General features: G+C 38.6%; 1 protein-coding gene across 2 annotated transcripts in view; it reads right to left on the bottom strand.

Annotated features, from left to right (window-relative positions):
• The window catches only part of FGD6 (FYVE, RhoGEF and PH domain containing 6), a 107,970-nt gene that overhangs the window by 14,331 nt on the left and 66,802 nt on the right, over nt 1-26,837 (bottom strand). For both annotated transcript variants that reach the window (XM_016221771.2, XM_016221770.2), the window contains exons 7-14: nt 26,520-26,676; nt 23,722-23,809; nt 10,504-10,554; nt 7,638-7,696; nt 7,486-7,557; nt 6,468-6,536; nt 5,870-5,953; nt 5,069-5,148 (exon numbers count right to left, since the gene is read on the bottom strand). In XM_016221771.2, coding sequence (XP_016077257.2) covers nt 5,069-5,148; nt 5,870-5,953; nt 6,468-6,536; nt 7,486-7,557; nt 7,638-7,696; nt 10,504-10,554; nt 23,722-23,809; nt 26,520-26,676 — 660 coding nt within the window. The remainder of the gene's footprint in view (nt 1-5,068; nt 5,149-5,869; nt 5,954-6,467; nt 6,537-7,485; nt 7,558-7,637; nt 7,697-10,503; nt 10,555-23,721; nt 23,810-26,519; nt 26,677-26,837) is intronic.

Here is a 26,837-nt window from a genome sequence, read left to right on the forward strand (position 1 = left end):
CTAATTTTAAGTATATTTGAATTTTCACTCTAAAATATTTTATTAATAAAAGTTTATATTAAAAAATAGAAGAAATTTATGTGTCACACTGAGTAAGACATTGAAAACATGTATGGCTGTGGTTTTGGAACTCTTAAATGATATTTTTAAAAAGAAAATTCTATAAAAAGTAATGGTATGAATAGGCACATTTTGTTGTATTTCAATGAACTCAGAGCAGGTCAAGGAGATACTAAAAAACCACTCATCTTCCCCACAATAATCATTCTTAGAAATGTACCTTCTTACTAAATAACTTAAGTGCCACTTAGAATTTGCACTCACATGGCTATAAAAATCGTTTACAAATAAAACCTTTAGTATGTTTCTCGAATTTTTATTATATACCAATAACAAAACAATAGAAACAGCCCCCATCTCTCCAAAACAAACAAAACTTGCCTCAGTTACCTCTACTATTCTACCATTACTGTCCCAATGAGCTGGCATTTATTTAACAGTTACTACATGCCAGTCAACTGTATTAAATGTTTTGCAAATGTCACATCTCTTCCTCAGAGCTACCCCATGAAATATATATTGGATCTTATACATATCCCCATCCCAGCATCACCATCCACCATTGCCATTTACAGATAAGGAAACTGAGGATTTGAAATGTTACATAATTAGCTTTAGGTAACACTCTACTAAATAAGTTGGTATCAGACCCAAGTGTGGCTAAGGGTTGAACCCTTCAACACAATGTTATCTGAAGAACATTCTCTTCTATTCGTGTCCTCTGAAGAACTACACTATAAAAACATATGCTCAGGCTTCCAAGCAGACGTTCACAAAATATTACCCTTCCTCCCCACTCTTTCCTGGAAGAGGTAACAGAAAGCAGAGAGGCAGATGGCTAATTTGAGAATAGCCGTCTGATTTTTCTGGAGCCCTGAGAGCATGTGGAATGTGATTCGACTGTGTAAATCATGTCACATATGCTGTCCTCTCTCTTGTGTGGGTTTCTGGCTCTCTCTGTGTGGCTTTCTGCCAGAATGATGTTTACCAGTTCTTGGTAACACATTTCTCAGACCACACACATTTGCTGCAGCATCTAGTGAAGACATTCTAGTTCTCCTTTTGTAACATGGTTAGCAAAAGAATCAGCATCTTCCTCGGATCAAAAAACAATTAAATCTGGTAATGAAATGTGTACATTACCAGAAAGCAAATTTATATTTAATAAGTACCATTTTCCCATTGACTGGGATGAATTTCCTAGGGGGAAAACTCTCCAATAGAAGGGATTGCTGATATGTCGGACCTTGTTACACCATTTACTACTTGTGTTAACTATGCATGCTACTTTGAGGTCCAAAGGTCACACTGCTTCCATTGAATTCATTTTAGTAATATTTACTGGGAGCCTATTAAGAGCCAGCTACTAAACCATGAACTGAGCATACAAAATACACCTCACTTACAAGGGTTTATGTGTAATTGAGGTGAGACACAGAAACAGGTAATTACCATATGACATAATAAATGTGAGGTAGATAAATAACACAGAAGTAGTAAATTGCCTTCTGTAGGTAGCAGGGAAGGCTTTGCAGAGGTAATGACTAGGATAGGACGGGAAGAATTATAGGATTTTGACAGGGAACTCTTTAGTCTCTCTGTGCACCTCCCTTCAGTCTCCTGGCTTTGGTTATTGTCTCTAAGCTGACACATATGCCTCCAGCTTCCTTCTGACATTCAGATCTTCACATAAACTATTTCCTTGATGGCGCCATTTTGACAATTCATAGGCACCTCACATTCAATATGCACATCTGAAACTAAATTACTGATCTTTCCCCCAAAGCTGCTCCTCTCAGTGTTCCCTATCACAGTTCCCTACTCTAGTCTCCAGTACCACTACCCAATACAATGCACAAGCTCACTCTCAATCGCTCTCTCATCCTCTGTGTTCAGTTAGCCATCTCCTTTAGTTCCCCTTTCAAACCACTCGCCACACAACAACCAGACACTCCTTTTAAAATGCCAGCCAGATGGCACCATTCCCTTGTATAAACCTTTCAGTAGTTTCCTGTGGCTTAGGCTAAAGACAAAAGTCCACAAGACAGTTCTGCGAAATCTATCTCCCTGACCCTCCAGGCTTATCTTGGGTTACTGTCCCTCTCATTCTCTATGCTCATGCCACACCGGCCTTTCAGTTCTTTGAGAATGCCATGCTCCTTTCCACCTTAGGACCTTTGTACACATTGTTCCTAATGACCGGGAGCCTCTTCCTGTCCTCTTTGCATAGCTATCCAACTACTCCTTACCCTTCAAAATTAAATAGACACAGTGGGTCTTTCGGGAAGCTAAACCTGACTGCCCATTCTCCGCCAAATCTAGTTCAAGGCCCTTGTTTTACAGCCTATCTCCTGGTGGTTTTCCTGTGTACTACTTAATCACAATAATTGCTGATTGTGTTAATATTTGCTAAGTATGTTCTTCCCTAATGGAATATAAGCTTGGGGAAGGAGCCCTTTTAATTCTCTACTGTATCCCAAATGCCTGGCCAGGGAAGAGACTCCGTATGACTTATTGAACAAAGTGATGAATTCCAGGAGGAGGCAGCCACCTGCGAAAGCCAGGAGGTGAAGTAGGCTGGTGGTGCATGGAGAATTATAAGCAGATTCATGCTGATGAGCATGCCAGGCTTTCGTGGGGGTGGGTACAGAAGAGTGAATGGAGATCAGGCTGGTGAGGAAGCCAAGAACCAGATCACAAGAGGCCCTCTTAATCTCTTTTTACATGTTATATAATACCTGCCTCATTGTGGTTGGTGGGACTCAGGAGAGCATGGCATTCAATATGTGTTAGTTTCCCTTCCCCCACGCCACCTTAATCTTCCCTTGGAAACTTATTTTTCCTTTATCAAGAACTTTCCACTTTTATCACTTCTCCTGCATACCCCACATTCAATCTATCAGTAATCCTATTGGCTATACCTGATTCTGACGACTTCTTACCATTCTAGTCCAAGGCACCATCATCTACAGCCTCTTACCTTATCTCTCAGCTTCTACTCTATTCTCCAGTGGTCTATCTTCCACAAAGCAGCCAATGTGCTCTTTTTAAAATATAACTTAAACCTGATAAATTCTTAGCTTAAAACCCTCAGATGGTGTCCCATCCTACTGAAAACTCCAATGACCTTCCTAAAGTCTAGGAGGCCAATCTGGGAAAACATGGACATCCAAATATTTACCCGATAGAAACCAAAGAAAGACTTACCATCATTTCCTGAATTGTTTAATCTTTAATTAAATAGAATTTTGTTTTTACCAAAGCACATTTTCAGTTAGGAAACTTAAATGCAATTAAAAACCTGACTTTCCTATAGGCATTTCCTCTTTGGATCTTTGAAAATAATTTTCTTGATTTTAAGACCCAAGCTTAAGTATTTGCAAGGACCCTGATGTACAGGGACTTGATGTTCTTTACACTTTCATTCAAACCCCCCCAAAAAAGAGGAAGGAAGAAGGTCAAAGCTCTGGCTGGGAGCTGGGAAGCATTTGACAAACCCTGAGATCTGGTGTCGAGCAGCAGCTGTCATTTCCTTTCAGAAAAGTGAGCTACCTGCTCTTGTGCTCCTCTGATTTTGGTCTGAGTCCTTAACATGTGGAGATAGGCAATATTATTATGGTTAAAAGCATAAATTTAGTATCAGATACACTAGGTTCAAATTTCAGCTCCACTGCTTACTAGTTGTGTAAACTTGAACATGTTTTTGAGCCTCTATTTTTCTTATATGGAAGGTTAAGACAACACCTACTCCAATACTTATGGAGATTAAGAGAGAAAATAAATATAAAACATTTATCACCATGCCTGATGCAGAGAAATAAATGGTTCCAGTTACGACTCTAGCTGCTACTAAGACCCTAGCTGATTTGAGTGGTTTGGACGCAGCTGTACGCAGTCCGCCTGGATCCAAATCCTGGCGCTGATAATAAATAGCTGGGTGGCTTTTTCACCATTGAATGGGTGTAATAGTGGTCACTTACCTTGATTGTTGTGAGGATTTAATGAATTAATGCACAAAAAGTGCTTAGGATAGTGCCTGGCACAAAGTAAATGCTACTAAAATATTTGCTACCACTTTTATTACATCAAGGGTTTGGTCTGAGAGCCTCCCAGACTCACTGTCCAAACCCAGCAGAACATGAGATGGTTGTTGTCTCTCCCCTCACCTGTCAAATCCTGCCAAACACTGACTTCTGCCACTTGGCCAATAACTCAACAATGTATGTTTATGACTCATACAGCTTCAGGCTTTTTTAGGACTTTATTTACATTATGGTATGACAGCTTGATTTATACATAAGTCACCGAAGGCTCTAGTTTAAGGCAATGTGGTGTCATAAATAACAACAGATTTAAAAGCAAAAAACTACTGTTTGTATCCTTACTTTGGCAGCTATGTATCCTTAAGACAGCAACTCAATATTTCTGTAACTTAATCTTCCTCATTTTTAATGAGATGGCATCTACCTCGTAGATTTGTTACGTCCTTTCAATGTAATGTGAAAACTTCCTAGTAAAAGATTCAAAGCACTAGATATACTTGTTTGTTTTTACTTTATTTTTATTGTTGATACTATTACAGATGTCCCCATTCACTCTCCCCTTGCCTTCCTGTCCCCTGCTCTCGCCCCCCTTCCCTCTGGCCATCATCACACTGTTATCCGTGTGTATGGATTATGTATATATACTCTTTGGCTAATCCCATCACCTTCCTTGTTTTTAAAAATGTGTTGTAAAAAGATCTGAAATATTCACTTTAAAAAAATAATCAGCAAAGCATTTTTAAGTATTATTATTCTATTCACAGGAAAATTTTTATCTTCGTGCTTCTAGTACACTGTTGGATTAGCTCTCAGACATTTTATCTATATGGTAAACCACGAGAGAACTGCATGGTATTCAGAAAGAAAAGAAGCCTAGTAGTTAACCTAAATGTAAAAAAATGCTGGAAATGGCTGACCCTAAAATATATGTCAAATGCTCATCTATACAGAGTTTTTAAGGTTACCTGGCTGAGAGAATGAAGGAACGTTCTACACTCTCAATCTTTAGCTCATTCTGATAGCCTTCTTGGGTGGGTTTTTTAACCTGGAAGAAAGCAAAATAATTTGAGCAAACTCATCCTATTGAAAATCTCGTTTCTGAGGCAGCTAAAGTTGCCCAGTGTTCCGGCTGCTGATATCTACCACCAACCTTCATTTCCAGCTTTATCTACTCTCTGCTACAGATGAATTTAAATACCTATGAACACGCAGCCCAACTTTTCCACCTTCAGGCCTGTGCGCACACTATTCCCTCTACCTGGAATGCCATTCCCCACAGCTCAGCTCTTCCTCCAAAAAAACTTCCCTCATTCGCCCTTTCCTAGCTGCCATCAATCCTTCCACCATGTCCCACCAAACGCTGCATGTTCTTTATTTTCTGAACTCCCAAACAAAATCTCAAACTGTGCCTTTAAAGCAATATTGATTACTGTCTATTTTATAACTGTTTCTACATAGTGTATTATCTTCCCTACCTGTTGCTAAGCTCCTGGGGGAGACTGGCATAGGGGTGGAGACAAAAAGAATCATGCTTCTCTTTATCTTTGTATTTTCCACCAAAACTACTGCCATGTTGTTTATAGTAGTTCTCAATAAGTATCTTATGAATAAATTAATGTGTGAGTGAACAAATGACCACACGAATGAATAAATGAATACATGAACAGTAATACATGGAGAAGAAAAAGTTAAAGATGATTATCTTAGGGATTTTTTTCTCTAAATATATTTAGGTTAAAAAAAAATCCTCTAACAGTTGCACAGACCTTCATTCCAGCCAATGAGAGCATGTTGTTCAGTTTATACATCCCAGACTGCATGGGTGTTGTATACAACAGGGCATCATTAAACTGAAAGGAGAAACATTTCACAGCATAAAGGAAAGGAACAAATTTCAGCTACAGAGTTATTGATAAGACACAGGAATAAAGGAAAAATATTACTTCTTTATTAAAAACTCTCTGAATAAATACTTAATCTTCTACTTATAGAAACTAGAGCCACCCAGAACGTTTTATTAAAATATTATTTAAAAGGCAATTTCTAAAAAATGTGCTTTCTTTCCAAGTTCTGTAGACAGATTTAATGGTTTGTGAATTCTAAATCCCACTAAAGTATTACAATTTGCCTAAATAATCGATTGAATCAATTTTTCCAAATTAAAAATGAAATAAACTTAATTCAAAAAGAAAATAATTTTCTGGTTATGCATCCTTGCTTCCTATACTTAAAATGCAAAGAAGCAATACAGCTAGTAAAGATTCCACTAAAACTTCTATTTGAATGTGCTAATGTACAAATGTCTCCTTTTATTAAGGAACTATGCCTGCCTGGGACTCATTAGAAACACACACAGCCACTTACCAGGAAGAACACTCGGGGCTGCATGACTTTCCGAGATAGCTTCATCAGAGTTCCTTCTTTGAGAAAAACCTGATTTACCCAAACAAACACCCATTTAGTCCTGCCATCATAACACAACAACAATATACATATAATTTCCACTTCAACTTTCTTTCCCCAGATTTTTTTTTCCTGTGGGGGCTGGGTGGACATAGTATCTCTGTGATTTTTTTAAAGTCGTAGTTTCTTTTTAAACCCTCTAAATCATTTAGGAATTGGACAAGGCAGAAGTTTCATAAATCCAATATTGGCCCCAGGGGTACTATTTGGTCTGAAATGTAATTGACCCAGCATGTACTTTATCCTGAGGCATAGCCAACATCCTGACAACTGCATTTTGTAATTTCCCTGAATTCATTCCCTAGGCCATTTTTGTGCTCCATTAGGAGCAACAAAATACCAATTTTCTCCTTCCCCTCATAATCCTCTCTTATATGAAAGATTTTAATGAAATTGTCTTTAAACTTGTGTGAGGTCAGCTAGTATTACACAATAAAATGATCCTATTCAATCAGAGACTCTGTGGGGTCCCCTGCCATTCTCCTAATTGAATCAGACTTCTTGTCACAGTGACTTAAGTCATGAATGTTTTGAATGGGCAGAATGAACTTAGTTGATCCAAAGGGTCAATGAAGAGTAACCATAATAACCTATTATCATAACTGAAATGAAAAATAGCTACAAACTATGCCTAAAATCATTGTATTAAATTCACCAAAGGGCCCGGCCAGGCGTGGCTCAGAGTTTGGGCATCGACCTAGGATCCAGGAGATCGCAGTTCAATTCCCGGTCAGGGCACATGCCCGGGCTGTGGGCTCCATCCCCAGTTGGGGGCATGCAGAAGGCAGCCGATCAATGACTCTCTCATCGCTGATGTTTCTTTCTCTCTCCCTCTCCCTTCCTCTCTCTGAAATCAATAAAGATATATACTTAAATAAAATAAAAAATAAATTTGCCAAAGGCAGTCTAAAGCACTCACCCGTCCAGGCTGCACTATTTCGTGGTGTCCATTTAAGCTGTACTGAATCTGCATAAGTTTTTGGAAGTTGTCCTACAGAGAGAGAATGCAGAGCATATGAAGGCCCAGCTTCCAGGTTCAATAGGGCACAGCCACTGAAATCAGATACTTACTCCTTGCTTCATGGTATCATTGGCGTGGTTGGCTACCTCTATCACAACAGCAAGGGCATCTAAAATATGTAAGAACAGAAGGGGCATTTGGTCATTACCAGTGAATTGCAACATTAAGCAATGCCAGGCGACAAGACGGCAGCGAGTTCACAGCAACCAACCAGTGGAGGATCTTGGCTGTGAGTCAGCAGAAATGTGGGTGATGAGATTCAATGAGGGCATGGAACAGGAAAAACAGAGTTCTTACGAAAAAAATGAGCCAAAGAAAGACGCTAAAGAGACATGATCAATCATGTGTATCGGTGTATGAATGTCAGGGTGGTTTTGTGCTGAGATCTGAATATCCCATAGAAGTTTATAAGGATAAGGCCAGGTTTCACCTGGAAGCTGAGGGCCATTCCAGTATAAACTGCCTTGGGGAGAGAAGGACCCTAGGATAGGAAACTAGAACTACAAGGAGCAACCATGTAGAGGGTTAGGGCTCAGCTGCCTTCTCTTAGTCTGATCCCAAGAGAGAAGAAATGTCACATGCAAGCATACTAGACCCTAGGGAATTACATGCATTATTTTGTAAGCTGGGTTATTTAGCTTCATCTGTATTTCATTCTTTTTATTAACTCCTTGCCTTTAGCAAAGTGTTTTTGAATGCCCCAGTCTTATCATCTTTGTAATTAGCTATAAAAAAAAGTCTGAACTTTGTTTCCTTTTGGGCTACAGTTGTTCTCAACCCAAGACAGTAGTGCTCCTCAAGGGACATCTGGACATGTGTAAAGACAATTTTTGGTTGTCACATGACTGGGAAGGTCCTCTGGCCTTTAGTGGGTAGAAGCCAGGGATGCTAAACATCCTGTGCTACTAATTACAAACCCACACAAAGAAGGTTATCCCATACAATGTGACAGTAGCACTCTCATTAGAAAAACTGGTAATTTTAAAGAGAGAACATGCCCTCAGGCTGGTGTGGCAGGGACAGTAATTATCAATGAAAGGAAAATTTTAAAAAATTTTAAAAAATCAATTTCTGGAAAGGGGTTGAGGATTTTTGGTCCAGCTACTATAATCTACCCAAGATTCTCTTTCTGGTACCAATCCTGGGAGTTTCCATAATCATTAAAAATAAATGTATTACTATCACCATTATTAAAGGAAAGCAGTATTAACTTATAGAGACCCCAACCACCTTTCAGAATGTATTGCACCTGGCACTCATCACGGCAGATATTCCAGAGATGGTCCTGGGCAGTCCCTCTTCCTGGCCTGCCTGAACGGCAAGCGGGCAGGAAGAGAAGATTTTGGACGAAAGGATAAAGCTGCTGCTGTCTGGTAATCTGGATTCCAAACTCTGCCTTCTCCCATCCATTTTGTAATTCTACTTCCTGATGTCATCCCTTTAAGAGGCCCCAGTGACTCTGTTCCTTTAACTGTTCTGCCTGCCTTCCAAAGGTGTATTTGTCTCACTTTCCCTCACCCTTGGCAATTTCATTAACTACTCACCGTTTTACTGCCAGGCCTCTGGCCATACAGTGCACCTCTCTGTTCACTGCTTATTCTAATTCAGTTTTTCTTCAAGTGTGTAATTTCCTTTAAGCAAACTCTTTAATGTCTGGCCCTGTATTTGTTTTATCTGTAGAATGGAGCTAATAATTCACTGTCCTTGAGGGCAGAGGCCACGGAACAGATGTTTTCTTGAGGCCTTTCTAAAATCTGTTTAAAATTTATATCTTTGTGAGACAGATTCTGATCTGGAATGCCCACCCTTACTCTGCCTACCCTTCAACTCACCTCCAGTCCCACTTCTCTCTACGCAGAGCTCTGCCTCTTTGATCTTCATACTTTTCTCCCCCTTCCAAATATTCTGTACTGTTCAATGCATCCTAACCTTACAGCTACCTGCTCTGTTCTCTGTCTGCTGGGCTGGCTTTTTTCTTCAACTAGATTATATGTTCACCGAAGACAAGAAGCATATCATATCCCCCACTCCAAACTTTTCCTTGAAAAAAAAAAAAATCACCTTTAAAAGCATAACACTCGCAAATAGAAGATGTTAGAGAAGGAGAAGAAAAATAATTAAGAGAATGAGTAAGAATCTCTACAAAATGGGTTAAAAACCTGCTCAGCTTTGTAATCAGAAAACGTAAAGGATGCATAAGAATATGATCAAAATTCATAAAATTAATGGGATGGACATGGACTTGTTTAATGTGTTAATGCAGATTAGAATGAGGTATGACATCTGAAAGCAGTAGTATGGGGATAAACAGAAAGAAACATCGCTATCTGGAACGGAAGTAATCTGCATGTGTCTTCCACGCAGTGAATTATCCCATGACTACCAGTGAGTCCATTGTAATGTAATGGACTACTCCCCTTAAGTATCACTGGGCACGAGGGGTGGAGGGTGCTAACGCCCATCATTAAAAAGTCCCAGAACAATGCGCTATTTTAGGTGTCATCCCTGATTTGTTCAACTTGGTCACCTCAGGGACTCGCGATTTTAAAGCTTGAAAGGACCTTGCAGATTAACTGGTTCAATCCCTGCTTTGAAAGCAGTGGGCATCTGGAGAAGGTGAACTGACATCTGGCAAAGGAGACTGGGCACAGGAAGATGGAGCTCCCTGACTCAGCATGCTGGGTTACTCTCTCAGCACGCTGGCTCCCAGGGCCAGCTGACCACTCTTGTCCCTATAATATTACCTGCATCCAGCTCCACTGTACCACTTCATCTAGTTCTATTTCAACCTGCCCAAAATAGTGTTATGGGGGGCGGGGCTTCTTATAAATAGAGGTTTGTTATATTTTTAATTTCTAAGTCCAAATAAACAATAAAAAAACTTCTGCAATATATAAGACTACAGAAGTTATTTACCTTGAGTGTCTCTGTAATCTCTGGAGTCTTCTAAAAGATTTTTCAAATAATCTAGAAATGGGGAAAAAAAGATAGTATTTAGTATAATAAAGCAGTAAGGAAAAAAACGCTTGTCTTTTTTACTCAATACTTCGGTCATTCTTGTTGGTTACTATACCTGCTAGTTCAATTTGCACTAACTTTCTAAAAGAGTGAAAGAATGAAGCCCTGAGGACAATTTGAAATCAGGACACAGACTCAGAGCCGAAAAGAGCCTCAGAGGGCACCTTAGTCATTTCAGAGATGAGGAATCAGGTTACTGAGTACAGGGTCTCACCCAAGTCACACAACCTCTTTGTGGCAGAGCCAGGACTGGAATCCAGGTCTCCTGATGCCCAATTCAGGTCTTTTACTCCAACACACATGAAATACCTTAATCTCAAGAGCAGATGTATGTCTAGTACAAAATTCCAAGCATTAATAGATTGAATGCCTAAAGGACTCTTAGGCTTGTCAATCTAAGAGTCTAACAACGCCAGAACACCAAGGAATGCAATACACTAGACCAGTGACTCTCAGATGGGGGTGAATTTGCCTCCAAGGGGTCTTTTGGAAATGTCTGGAAATATTGCTGATTGTCACATCTGGAGAAATGGGGGCTACTGGCATCTATTGGTTAGAGGGCAGGGATGCTGCTAAACATCCTACAAATGCACAGGGCAGCCCTACAACAAAGAATTATCTGACCCAAAATGTCAATATGGCTGCAGTTGAGAAACATGATCTAGATGAAGATGGTCTATAAATGTGCAATGTGGTATATAGTAGTTCTTATAATATGGAAAAAAATTAAGGCAATCAGTTATAGTTAATAAATCTTTAACACAAAGAAATATAATAGGATTTCAAGGTAATACTTCTCTGTTGAGAAATGTTGGATGGCTTCCCATTACCTATCAAATTAAAACAAATTCCATTCCCTGGAATTTAAAGTCCCCCACTAATGGTCCCTATTGACTTTCTGATTTTCTCTCTTGCTACTGCCTAACACAGGCCCTTTGTTCTTACCAAAGTTTGATTCTGCACAATTCCTTAAATACTTCCCATGTGTTCTCTGGCTCTATGATTTTTGTCTCTAATGTTCCCCTTTTCTGAATCCTTCCTCTGTTTCTGCATATAAAAATTCTCATATTCTTTAAGGCTCATCTCAAATTCCTCCTATCCTACCAAATTTTCCATTTAAAAGAAACATTCTCTCCCCCTGAATAATACATTACACCACAGTTACTCATTTTATGCCTTCAATCATTTTGGTTTACATTTGACTCAAAGCTCCTTGTGGGCAAGATCCACATCTGATTCATCTTTCTATTTCTCATAGCACTTAGCCTGGGTCTTTGCACACAAGGGACAAGAAATGTTTAGAATTAAAAAAAAAAAAGAAAAGATTATTTTCAGACAGAATTGTCTTAATTTAGGTAAAAAGCATAAAGGCTGAAACCAATCCTAATGACAGTGGGAGTTGAGAAAAATGAAAAGAGGAAAGGCATGTTAAGAGACTGAATGCATTTTTATCAGACTCAATCTCCACTGACAATATTACAGAATATATAATTTCATCCCAGGGATTTATGAAATCATGCTGAAAGGCACAAAGAGAAACTTGGGTGTTAGGACCAGCTCTTCAAACTTACTACGTGACATAAACACACACACCCAGCTGCTGAAACTCTGTATATCTCTGAGACAGTGACTCAAGAACCCGTTGAGTCTAGACATGTACTTCATAAATATCCAGCACTGGCAGGAAGCCATGGCGAGACATTGTATATGATTACAGTAAGCTTCCATGCACCTCGGTGTAGGTTCTATCTTGCCAGAGACCATCACTAGCAATTTAGATCTTAAAGTAATCAGAACACAATAGTTGGAGAATATACTTCCAATCAAACAGATAAGAAAGAAAATTAACAACATACATTGATTATACAGTACACTTAGCTTTACCTGGAGATGAAAATGAACTTAATCTCACTCTGACTCCACTCAGAATGAATTCCATGTATAAGGTGAGTCTAAATATTTGACTTTTCCCTAAGAGTGACAGGGTAGGGAGTAAAAATTTAGTTGTCCTCTTAGATGTTCTCAATGTGCAGCCTACCTCATTAATCAAAAGTGATAGTCCTTAAAGGCTCTAGGTCGCTGAAGAATGTAGAAAGGACAGCAGATTTACCTAAGTATCAGATTCATAGCAAGTTCCTATGTTGTCTTCAATGCTTATTCTTTAATACTGAACTGAGACATTTCTCTAAACCAAGAAAGCTTTCTGGAAGAAATCTGTACTAGAAAATCCTGACCTCACAATCACTGTGCTGAGCCTGATACACATCTGAGTTGCATTTTCTTCCCCTGTACTCAGCTGTTTAGCTACTGTCCGCCAACCTGAATTTTCAGGAACAGGGTGAAAACACACAAATTGGCTGAAGAGAACACCCACCACTGAAATGTTGCAAAAGCATGCTATTAATCAGGGAGGTAATGGAGTTAGGCTTAATTTCCTTGCCAACTTTTAAAAGAACATCTTAAAATTCAACTTTCAAAACTCAACGTTCCAAAATTAAATTTTAGAAATTCAACTTTCCAACATATCCATTCATCCCTACTTTTAGGGTATCCTATTGCAGTATATCCTTGTGAAAACTTTCACCTTTTCAAGGAAGACAAGACCTGATCCCTCTCAGTTAAGAATCACTTGGTGTTTCAACTGCAGAATTAGAGGAACATGATTGATGGCCCTGAGTCAGATGGGAGGAACACTGAAACCACCAGCTGCCCCAGTGACTGTTACAACCCAGGTGAAACCCAGGAAAGGAGACCAGACAGACACGCCTGGATTGGTCATAGGAAATTGTTTACTACGTACCATTTAGGACCTAGTATCTCAGGGGAATTTCATTTTATAAAAATGAGGAGAGCAGAGTAGTCAATTCAGTTTGCCTTGTTAGATGTGTAGTAGTCTATGACTTTCCTGCTTCTGCCAAACCAAACTAAGCATTTTTCAAAACTCCACTAACAAAAATGCCTCAAATGCTACTGAGGTTATTTCTAGCAAAGAAAAAACTGGTGCAGCATACATGGGCACTACAAAATGTACTTTATGGCCACCAGGTGGCATCATTGATTAATAAAAGTTAAATAACCCCTCCATCATCACCAAGAGCAACCTCAAGGGATATGCAAGTTAATTTTGTTCAGTTTTGAGGCCCAGCGTGAAAGAATGAGGACCCAAATACTGTATCTTGTTAGAGGTCTAAGTTTTCTATATAAGGGCCTCTAGTAAACCTTACCACCCCAGATTACACAATCAATGAATAATTAACTTAAAGCAGAAAGCTATTCAAAGTACAGTTAGCCTTCCCTAAACATGAGTCATCTGTGGGAATCTGGGACTTTTCAATTCAACAATGCCCAGTCTGATTCCTGGACTGTGCGCTGTGAAAAGGGAATGGCAGAGCACAGAGGAAATGAGCATACAGGACGGGTAACATTCCAAAGTCAATCATTTTGAATTTGGGGACATGTCTTTGTATTATCCAGATTTCTTCTCTCCTCTCTAAACATGTAATGATATCAGCAACACATACAGAATTATGGGATCCAAAGATCCAATAAGTCTAACCAATAAGCCTTTCTGCCAAAGCTTCAAATTTCAAAGAGACAATCTAAAATGATCCTGATTTGTGAAATGAAATATCGATTATTTTAAATACGCAAAATAAAGATAAATTGTCTAGCTATAAGACATACTGCCATGTTCAAGGAAGCTTGGTGAAGTGGTCAAGAGCCCTTGTTGGGAGCGAGAAGGCAGATTCTTACTCTCAGTCAAGCCATGTCTAGCAGAGACATGAGTCTTTGGCCATGCTCTGCCCTGCAGCATTTCTGTGTCAGTATCCTCATACAGAAAATAAGTAGGCTGGACCAGATCGAAAAACTGTAATGATTCTCATTCTAAACTATAATGAAGCATATATATTTTTAAAATTCTAAGATGCATTGCCCTGTGGCTCAGTTGGCTGGGCGCCGTCCTGTGCACTCAAAGCCTCCCCCCCTCAATTCCTAGTCAGGGACTGTGCCCAGGATGTAGGTTCTATTCCTGGTCGAGATGAGTACAGCAGGCAACCAATCGTTTCTCTCTCACATCGACGTTTCTCTCTCTCTTCCTCTCCCTTCCTTTCTAAAAAGCAATAAAAAAATTTTTTTAATGTTTTTTAAATAAATAAATAAAAATAAAAGGTGCTCTGGCCCCTGCTCTAATTCTCTTACTCCTTGAATATTAGATCAGTTCTGGTCCCTAATCTGTGGCCCAAGCCTTCCTCTTATACATTTATGGTACTTGTATAAAGTTAGAAAAGTGACCTTTCTGGGCTCTCAGGCTCACAGATTTATGGCTTGGAAAGCAGGCAGTGCCTTTCTGGGAATTAGAAAAGGCCACTTTTCCGGGGCTGATGCAGCCCCTCCCTGGGCACCCAATATGGTGAGCAGAGTATTGGCTGGACTTGGACCTCAGCCGGGAGGGCATAACTACATGGTCTTTCCTAGACTTTGATGAGCCTGGTCCTGACGTGACATGCCCAGAGGACTCCAGAACCAAACCTGACTCCAAGCTCTTCCCTCCTATGGCAAAATTTCAGAGCAGCTCTTACAAAGACAGAATCTCTCCTCAGTACCTTTTTAGCAGGACAGACTGGCTAGGCATATCCAGGATGCCCTCAGAGGAGTCAAAGCCGTAGGAAATCTCCCAACAAAAGTAAATGTCCACTATTTTGACTTGGTTGAAACAAATGCTTTTCTTTGCAAACACACTTTCCAATAGTTAAGGATGCCAATTTATCAAGTGAGAATCTCAAAAGTACAGATACAACCTTGGCACACTCAAGCCCCACTTAAAGAGGCTCTTAACCATATTTAGTCCCCACTATCCTGGTTGTCAAGAAACAGCACATTTACGTTTAGGGAAATAGGTATAGTTAACTACCCAAGGCCCAACCAAGTGAAGAATAAAGTAAATAAAAGCACCAAGGTGAATTCAAGCTCGACCAAATTTCAGTGTTTTGTCCAACTGGAACAGTTCCTGATGTGAGCCACAAATCTGACAAACACTAAGAGGGAAACTCTACCAAGAGTCAGCTTGTTAGATCTTAGGCAAGACAAATCCCAGTAATAAAGGCTTCTGGCTATTTGTAGGGGAGTCTGGGTCAAATCTATATTGAGAATCAAGGCTTTGTAGTAATGTCTATGGGTAGAATTCAGGGGGTCTGCAAACTTGGATAGGCAAAAACAAGCATTTTCACTAACCTCTAAGTGAAACATAGAATTCCCTTTCATTATGAATGTAGGCAACAAACCACAGTATTATCAATGATACCAGTGACTCTGTACCATAAAAAACACGTGTGTGGTTTTTTTATACCACATTACAGTTGTTGCAGACATTTCAAAATGTTGTTTACTCTCACCACTACTTCAAAATTAGGGCAGTTAGATCTACCACCAGATCTTCTTATTTACGGCATTACTAAAGAAGCACACGTAGCCCAGCCAGCTTGGCTCAGCGGTTGAGTATCAACCTGTGATCCAGGAGATCATGGTTTGATTCCCAGTCAGGGCACATTCCTGGGTTGGGGGCTTGATCCCCAGCAGGAGGGCATGAAGGTGGCAGCCAATCAATGACTCTCATCATTGTTTCCATCTCTCTCTCCCTTTCCCTTCCTCTCTCAGAAATCAATAAAATTTTAAAAAAAAAGCACACGTAATATTGTCACACTTAAAAATTATTTTCATAACTGTATTTCAGCCCAATTGTTTTCCTTTTCATCTTAAGTATTTTTTCCTGTAATTTAAAAAATTATTCTGAGGAGAGATCCACTCATAGGCTTCCCCAGATTGCCAGAAGGATCCAGGCACAAAAGAAGGTTAAGAAGCCTTGCTCTACAGAGAAAATGAGATTTTCATATAAAAGCTATAACTTAATACAACCGGCAAATAAAACATGTTACCTCTTATATCCTAATAAAGTCTTTTTATAGTATTAAAGTCATGGATATAACTTATTAAATACTATCTCTCAAAATGCCTTGTTCACAACTACAATTTAAAATGAACTGCAACAGAACAAGAACTGAGGTCATTACCACGAAAATTCTGAATATTATCACCCTCCCACTTTACACAGATGGAACTGCCTTATACCAGGGCCTTTGGGTTCCCCAGAAACTAAATTCCTTGGCTGGTGCCCAGGCCAGCTCCACCTCTCATCAAGTCCTGCCCTAGAGAAAGTATTAGAATGACTTTTGATGTAAACAATTAGCTCTGGCTTTTAAAACAAATACCTGCCCAGCTGAAGTTTTGTTTTGCAGTGAGGGTTTTTTAAAAGTCATGCATTAATTTGATCCTGATCTTTTTACCCATCTGCTTATTAGCCTATTCATAGCTCAAATTTATAACTTCAGAACACTGAAACAGATGTTTTTAATATCATATTTTCTACCAACATGGGAAATCCTAGATTTCTAAAACCTAGAGGGAGTTAATACCATCCCAGACTAAAGGCAAAGATTACAGGAAAAGTAATATAATATGCTGTTAAAGTCACTTATAACATAAATATTTTGAACAAGATCAAAGAAACTACCTGATCCAAATTTAATCAAAGTTCAAAGGAATGTTTTTTCCCTAAATATGTAAGTGGAAAATATAGTGCAGAAGAATTTTTAAATTATATTTTTCATTATATTTTCTCCACCATGATCCTCACTGATTTCAACACAAATGTAGTACCTTTCCACAAATCAAAGGTTTTTTTATTGAAAAAATTTATAACACACATAACACAGAGACAAAAAAATCTATAAATATATGATAGTCATTTCCGGACGACAGAAGATGAAGAACTTTATTGTTGTTGTTTAATACTTACATATTTTTAATAGGCACAAAAGATGCCTTCAAAGAAAAAAAGTAACGCTTACAAAAATAAATCCTCAAAATATACTCACTCAAACAAGTGACAAGATCAATATAATTTTTAGGAAATGAAAAGAGGAAGTGCTTGGTGGGAGCCTGAAAGGTTGAGCGTGGCCCGGAAGAGGAGTACTGTAAGCTCCATGAGGACAGGGATCACCACTGTGTACTTTCCAGTGTATACAGGTGTCTGGCTCAGGGCCAGCCCCTATAAATAAATATTTGTTCAGTGAGTCAGTGACTGATTAACGAAGGAGAGAATCTGGTCTTGAAAGACAGGTTTCAGCAGAGACTAAAAAAGCTACTAGAGCAAAGGAAAATAAAGTTTGGGCAATTTGAGGCTATAAACTGTAGCCTTTATACTATGGATAAGTTAAGTTTTTTGATTTTTCTATTCTAAAATAGGGACTTATTTTTATAGCAGTTTTACGTTCACAGCAAAATTGAAAGGCAGAGATTCCCCATATACCTCCTGCCCTGGCACATGCAGAGCCTACCCCACCATCAACATCCCCCACTAGAGTGGTAGATTTGTTACAATGGACGATCCTATACTGACACATCATAATCACCAAAACCCATAGTTTGCATTAGGGTTCACTCCTGGTATTGTACATTCTATGGGTCAGGACAAATGCATGACATGTATTCACCATTATGGTAGGATAAGAATGTTTTCAACTTTCCTAATAAGCAGAATAAAAGTATGTCTGCCAAATAATATGTATATATTGATCTCTGCTCCCTGTTCCTGACACAAAGCTCCTAAAAGCCTCTCAATTTTATAAGTGGTAAGAGCACTGGGAGCACCCTTTTTTTTTTTTTTGAAATTTCTTTCTTTATTTTTTATTTGTTTTAATCCTCACCTGAGAATATATTTTCCATTGCTTTTCAGAGAAAGAGAAGGGGAAGAGAGAGATAGAGAGAGAAATAACAATGTGAGAGAGACTGGTTCCTCCCACGAGCACCCCAATCAACACTTGGCCTGGATCGAGCCTGTAACCAAGGCACATGCCCTTGGCCGGAATCAAACCCAGGACCGTTCCATCCCAGGGCCAACACTCTAACTACCGAGCCAAACTGGCTCGAGTGGGAGCACCTTTTTTTCTAATAATAGGTCTTTGACCCTATTTCTGACGCAGAGCTCCTAAATCCCTTGAACTTTCCTAGGTGATAGGAGTGTCTTTTGATCGAATGAGGTGACTCTTGATGGGATGTTGAACAGCTTCTAGATGAAGCTGGTCCAGAAGGATCAAGCCATGATTAGCAGTTTGGAACTTTCAGCCCCACTCTCTATCCTACAGGAAGAGGAGAGGGGGCAGAAGCGGAGTTAATAGATCATGTCTACATGATAAAGCCTCCATAAAAATCCCAAAATACAAGGTTTGGTAAGCTTCCAGGTTGCTGAACACGAGGAGGTGCTAGGAGAGTGGCATGCCCAGAGAGCATGGAAGTTCTGTGACCCTTCCCAGATACCCTCCCTATGTATCTCTTCCATCTGGATTTTCATCTGTATCCTTTATCGTATGCTTTTATAACAAACTGGTAAACATAAAGTTTCCCTGAGTTCTGTGAGCCATTATAGCAAATTATCAAACCCAAGGAGGGGGTCATGGGAATCCAGATTTATAGTTAGTTACAAATTCAGCTGACAACCTGGAAGGTGCAAATGGCATCTGAAGTTTGGGGGAAGGGACAGTCTTATGGGATTGAGCCCTAGATCTGTAGGATCTGACACTATTTTCAGGTAGATAGTGTCAGAATTGAATTAAATTGTAGGACACCTAGCCCAGCTGGCATGGCTCAGTGGCTGAGCAGTGACCTAGGATCCAGGAGATTGCGGTTTGATTCCTGTCAGGGCACATGCCCGGGGTGCAGGCTCAGTCCCCAGAAGGGGGTGTGCAGGAGGCAGCTGATCAATGACTTACTCATCATTGATGTTTCTCTCTCTCTCTCTCCCGCTCCCTTCCTCTCTCTGAAATAGAAAAAGACATTTTTAAAAAAAATTTTAAATTAAAAAAATATATAAATTGTAGGATACCTAGCTGGTATTAACAGAGAATTGCTTGGTGTCGGGGGGAGGGGGGGAACCACGCATCTGGTGCCCTTGGAAGAGAAATGAAGTGATGATGAGTCAGGCTACCTGGGGTAGTGATAAGAGGTAGCATGACCATTAGGAGGATATTTCCACAATCTGGCATGAGTTCAGAAAGGCCTGGCCTGGAGCACAGGGGAAATGGAAAGAGCAGGAAGCAGAGGCAGGCGAAAACTGGTCAGCAGATCCTACGAGGGAGGAAAGATGAGAAAAGGGAAGTACTTCAGAGTCCTTTCCATAACTTTGTGCCTCAGTAACTAGAAGACTGTTTTTATTCTTAAAAGCAATTTATTCATTCATCCGTCCATCTATCCATCAAATATTCGTTGGCACCACTGAATAGGGATTCTCAGCCTTATAAACAGGAAGAATGTTTCCCTAAGCCTTTTGATTTATTGTGTCTCTGTTAAAGTGCCAGACTCTATGCCAGACACTAAATTAGATTAATAAAGACAGTCTTTACCATGAAGAGATGACGAGGAAGAAGGAAATAAGCACTGGTCAAAAATTAGTGCTGCTCCTATAACAGTGTCTACTTTCTTTCATTGTTTCCTCACTGTTGCCCTAGGATTCCCATTTCTCTTAACTCCAAATAGGTTTTGGGCCCCACACATTTTAAAGATCTGGCTAGATCAAGTGGCCTTGACCAGACAATATAAAGGTAAAATTTATTAAGTTTTTCTGCTTTTTTTGTTGTTTTTATAATTCTAATCTGAAGCATTCCATTATACAACACAGGCTTTTTCTTTGGTCCTATTTTGAGTTGACTTTAAAAATACTACCAAGGACTTAGTTGGAAGTTTTTACTACAATGAAGAAATAGGTAGCCTAAGGAAAACACCCAATAATAAAACCCATATTATGTCCTGAGGAAGACATACGAGACAATAGGATGGTTGTTTTAATTGTATGGGTAGGACTGCTGTGTCTGGGAAATTCCACTCACCTTTTTCTAAGAAAGATTCCAAAAGCAACTACCCTATCTTATCTGCTTCATCTCTGTATTTCTCAATCTTCCCCTCCCAAGAAACCAAGCAGGCACAACTCTACTTACACTGAGTCAGGCAGGAATCCTTCCCCTTCTCTGCCTTAAACTCATTAATAAATCAAAGTTGTAAGGGGGTGCCTCATATAGTCACACTCCTCCTCTCTATTCCAGTATATTCTGTGCACTTGGAATTACTCCAAATTCTAAAATGGAAATAAAAGTACTTACCTCACTAGGTTGTTCCGAAGATTATATCATTGATGTTTATTTATCCAAAGAAGAGGATCCAGGTAATTAACATGTTTAAATAGATACAAACTTTAGACTTAAAATTCAATTTCTAAAAATCTAAGTGCATAGACAAGTGCACTTTGGTAGCAGAAGTATTGTGCAAAAGTAGGGAGCAATTAGAATATCACAAAAGGTGAGTACTAAAACTCAGAATTTTAAATAAAAATTAAACAAACCCTTAGTACCAACCCCTATATTTCCTAGGATTATATGATCATAGGTGCTTCAACTCAAACTATTTGTGTTGCCTCAGGCAGGACATTTCACCTCTCTGGGTGTGTCTTTCATTTAGAAGAGAACTCTGAAATTCTCTATCTCAGTGTTGTCCTTTAGACTAAAGATATTTTGATTAAAGGGATGCTTTAAACCCAGTTTAAAACCAACGAAAATTATTTCCTGAACAGCTTCTAAGATATCTAAAACTGACGCAGATATATTGGGGTGCACTAAATTATTAGGAAAAGATTCATTCCTTGACCTCAAAAAGTTTAGAATTAAATTAATAAATCAATATTCAAATTGTATGAATATCACCAAATTCACAAGGCATCAACTATATATTTACTAAATAACATTGCACTGATACTAAGGGTCAAGGAGAACTGGAGTAATCAGTGATGGCTTCAAAGGGAACAGAGGACTCCAGGTCAGGCTTGGTGGAGGAGAAGAATTTGAATCAATGGAAGAAAAGGCATAGGACGAAGAATATGAAATCTACGTTATTGCTTTACAAAGTCTATGTTCTTTCTTTAACTTTAGTCTTGACTTACTGACCCTGAACAAGCCATTTATCACCTTTACCTTTCAATAAATCCACAATTGCTGAGGGTTTACTATACATAAGGTATTGTACATCATTTAAATAATGACGATTTGCCAATGTAAGGAAAAGGGAAACAAACAGTTTTAAGATTAAACAAGAGACAGCACAAAACTAACCCCAAGGTCACATTATATTGGTTATAAAACAAATAACATTTATTCTCTTAAAGAAGATTTTTAAACTTGCTTTTGCTATTTCACCATTAATTAAAATCAAACAGCATGAAACCTAAGTTAAATAATGTGTAACTTTTTTACTTAAATCAGTTAGAATGTGGGAAAGAAATACTTTACATGAAAATTTCATTACCTTGCTCTGTCCTTCTTGCAAATCATAGCTTTTAAAACCACTGTTATCTTATGCCACTAAAAACAGTACTTCATTGGACAGCTGTAGAAATGGCCTACGCCATTCAATAACTCATTGAGGACACAGCACAGAATTTATCTAGCAAAAACACAACACATGCATGGGGACTTCCTTTTATCCTGTGTATTCTAAATCTCGTCCAAAAGCAGAGGAAAGAAAAGTACAGATGGACAGGATATCCTCAAGTTATTTAGTTTGCCTTATGTCATTCCTGGGAAAAATCTAGAGCGTAATTCACAGTTAGAAATTCAAATTAAGCAGAAACATCCAAGGTAGCAAAGTCCTAAGGCTGAAAGGCAGGCCTTCCTTATCAGCAGTTTTCTTCACTAGGCAAGCTTGGAAGGCAGAAAGCCTTTGCCTAAAGGGAAATTGGAAAATCCTAGCTTTCCAGGATTCACCTACTGTACAGCCCTTGGTTTGTTGAAGAGAAAGATCAGATTAAGGATAAAAGCAGGCAGGCGATTTCTTAAGAACACTGATAGGAACCAAGAACCTCGAAATCTATTTACATAAAATGACAAAAGATAAAACCATTAAAAAAAAAAAAAGAGGAAAGGAAAAAAAAAGAAAAACAACAACAAAAATTACAATAGACTGAATTTAGAACTGTGGTAGCATTTCAGTGTACTTACCAATTTGGATCCAATTTTTAAGGCACATTATTTATGTATATATTAAGTCACTGCACATCTAATACATTTCAGCAAATACTCCAGAGGACCGAGTAGTATATGTGTTGGATACTATGCTTGGTACTGAGACTACACTAGCTTTATTTGTGATACCAAACCACTTAACCTCTGAAGGCCTGTTATGTTATCTATGTAAATAATATATTGTGATATATTCATGGTTATGATGAAGATTTTAACAGTCAATGAATATAAAATCCTGAGCACAACATGTGCTTTCATGCAAATCATTTTGAAGAATTTTCTTTTTTTTCCTTTTTACTATTCGAGTGGAAATCAGACAGACACAACCCTGTAATCCTGAAGTTCACAATTGAGTAGAAGATACAGACAACAAAGACCAGACATAGGATGACGATAATGATGCTGATGGCAATGTGGACACTTCGCTACTAAGTACTAGTAGCAGCTAGTGCTTATTTAGAATACACTATGGCCAAAGCAAGATTCTAAGCACACAGCTCATTAATCAATCCTTATAACAACCCACTGAGGTTCCTAAGGCCATGATAGTTGATAGACATATACAGGGTGTCACCACAAATGTATACACACTTTGAATAATTATAAAGGCAGTATTTATTAAAATACATTTCATTTCCAAACTGTAATAGAATCAGCTGTTAAAGTGTGCATACATTTTTCCAGGACATCCTGTATGTAGGAGTGATCCTCTAAATCTCAATGTTGCACGGCTGGGAAAGTACCTTCTTGGAGTTAATAATAATATTAATCAGGTAACATGATACAGGGTTGTGGGGTTGGGATGGTAAAGGAAGTTCTGAGCAAAAGGTATTAAGATGTATAAATGCCCAAAGCAGAGAATGTACACAGGGAACACAAACAACTAAAAGAACTTAGATTCAGGCAATGTATATGCAGGGTTCTAAGCAATCTATAAATCCATCAATTAGGTAAAGGAGTGATAGAAAAAGACAAGTAAACTGCCAGAGATGCCCACCTGTTAACAGCAGTCTGTACTGGGGGATCCTCTGAACTGGCTTGAGCAGGTAGTGCTTGAGGGCCAGATTAGCACAGCGTGGGCTCATCTGAAAGGAAAAGGCATCCAATGTAAACACCAGCACTTTTCGAAAAAGAGGGGTATCCAGATTCAGGTGCAAATGAAGCCAGTTTTTAAATAGCCAGCAGCTCTGAAAGGGAATTCATGGAGAAACTGCCTTCATTTTAAGGCATCTGTGATGCTGAGAGTGAATCCATAACCAATTTACCATGTAGCCCACACTCTCCCATAAATAAGTCTCTCAAATCACTGACTCATAAAGAAAACTGGTTCATACCCCTCTCACAGAGGGTGGTAGCCGCAGTCTGCATTCTAGGCCAATTAGAGCCCATCCTACTCAGCAGTTGCCACTTAGAAGAGAATTTGCCAATGTATTCATAAACACAAACCCCTAGACCAAGAAGAAAATGCATGGCCCCCAAAGTAAGGTGGCAGAAATAAAACTACTGGGAATTGGATTCAAGTAATAGAGCCTATCAATAAACTCATCATAACAATGGGTGGTGGAGAGAGTTGCAGAAATTAAAGAAAACCTGAAAAGCAGCCTTGCTAAGTAAGCATCCTTTCTCTAATAAATCTGCAGAATGTAGAACTCTCAGATGACTGGCTATAAGAGACAGCCCCCAAATCATGGTGGATATAAAACCATTTGATCCAGAACCATTCTGACTTGACCACAAGGACATTTGATTCTGCCTTTAAAGCTCTTCTTGGTTGTACAACACAACACTTCTGCCCATTCCTAAGCCCCACCCCATTCTCCAACACAGGTATTTACTGTGAGGTGGCATCAAAATGGCCAAGTGAAACGTCCCTCATCCAAAGATATTCTGCGCTTCTTACACAGTTCAGGTGGGCGGGGAAGAGTTTTTTCAGATCTGTTGAGACTGTTTTATTATTTTCTAAATATGCACCTCCAGGGTCTAGTACACAAAATAATTACGAAATTATAATGATAATGCATGTTAAGAAAGCATCTATCATGCAAGTATCATTAACCAAGCAGCTAACTCGCCTGTCTTGTTTCTTTTGCTGCTAAGGCAAGAGAACTCACTGGACCTGATGAAAATCTGGGTCAATTATCAGTTCTATAATTATGTACATCACATTTCCTTTCTTAATAGCATGAAGACATCAGCAGAGATGTTAAAAAAAAGAGAGAAAAAGAGACTATGAACAATTTTAAAGTTTAATTATTTGTCTTTTTTTTCAAAAAAACACATGCTATTAATTTAAAATAAATTAAATTTATTTCTACACAACCTTGTTTTTTAAAAAAATCGTATTTCCTTAAAATGCTGTTTGAAACCTGCACAGTAAATTAGAAGTGAGAAAGAAAAGGGAATGGTTAGTTTCGTTTAAGTTGCTTCTGGTTAAACCGTTTTAGGTAACTATTTTACAGACTAAAAATTAACACGACCTGGTTATTCGCTTGCACAAATTAGAAATCAGCAATATCTTTTTGTTTTTTCCCCCTAAGGAGTTCCCTGTATTTTATTTTATTAATGACTTCAGAGAGAAAGAGGGGTGGGGAGCATCAATCTGTTGTCCCACTTACCTATGCAGCCACTGGTTGATTCTTGTATGAGCCTTGACCAGGGATCGAACCCAAAACCTTAGTGTATTGGGACAATGCTCCAACCAACTGAGCTACCAGCCAGGGAGAAATCAGCAATATCTTAATACAGCTAAAACTCTTCTAGTTTTGTGTGACTGGAATTCACTAAAATTTTTAGTTTCAAAGTAGAGAAATAATCACTAAAGTATTCAGTAATTTTACACAAAATTAGGGGAGGAAACGTAAGAAAGATTTTAGTTAAAAATTAATTTTTTAAAAAAATACATTATATCATTTTATAACAAATCAAATCAGGATTATACCCTTACAGCTTTGAGTCAAAACACAAAACTTTGGCAATAAACATGTTATTCATTTTTCTTAAAAGTTGACACTAAAACTATGTTATTTACTTATTTAAATATAATCAAATTATATTTTCCATACATGATTATAAATTAGTTGTTAGAAGAATAAAGGGAAAGGTTGAGTTAAAAATATGCAATGTGCCCGGACGGGCATGGCTCAGTGGTTGAGCACTGACCTAGGATCCAAGAGATCCCGGTTCGATTCCCGATCAGGGCACATGCCTGGGTTCCAGGCTCCACCCCCAGGGGGTGTGCAGGAGGCAGCCGATCACTGACTCTCATCATTGATGTTTCTATCGCTCTCTGAAATCAATAAAGATATATTTTTTTTAAAAAAGAAATATTCCTTAGAGTAGTGAAATTCATAGAGACAGAAAGGAGAGTGGTGGATGCCAGAGGCTGGAGGATGCAGAGAATGGGGAGTAGGTTGTTGTTTAATGGCTATAGCTTCAGTTTTGCAGGATGAAAACAGTTCTGGATGTTGGTCGCATAACAAAGTGAATGTACTTAACACTACTGCAGTCACACTTAAAAATAGTTAAGATGGTTCAGTTTCATTTTATGTGTATTTTACCACACACAAAAAGAGACTCATTAAAATATTCCAATGTGCAATAATGGATTTCCAAAATTAAATCTTGTAGATACTGTTTGAGTTCTCACTATTGAATTTGTTCAACTCCCTCTTTGATTTTGAAGGGATTATATTTTAATATCCTTTTGTTTGCAAGGTTTATTTTCAATGACTGCAAATTATTAGAACTTTAAAAGCAAACAGACAAAAGCTCAACATTAGATGGTAGCAAAAATACCTCAAATTCTCTAACGACAGCAGCAAAACCTGGGTTTTTCTTGCACTGCTCATCCAGCAAAGCTATATTCTTATCAAATTCTTTGATGTATGTGGAATACATTTTTAGATATGGTCCCTTCTTTACAAAGATATCAGCAATTCTTTGTTGTTCTGTCCTAAAGATAGAGAAGAGATACACAAAATATAATAAGTCTTTAATGTATCCAAAACATATCCAATGAACAGAGTCCCATATTCAAGCTTATCAGCTTATTTCTCTTCTTGTGAGACATATCCCCAAATGTCTACTCTTTACCATTTCCATTGCCACCATCAC

This window comes from Miniopterus natalensis, chromosome 2 (genome assembly GCF_054644295.1).
Source record: "Miniopterus natalensis isolate mMinNat1 chromosome 2, mMinNat1.hap1, whole genome shotgun sequence".
Lineage (NCBI taxonomy): Eukaryota > Metazoa > Chordata > Mammalia > Chiroptera > Miniopteridae > Miniopterus > Miniopterus natalensis.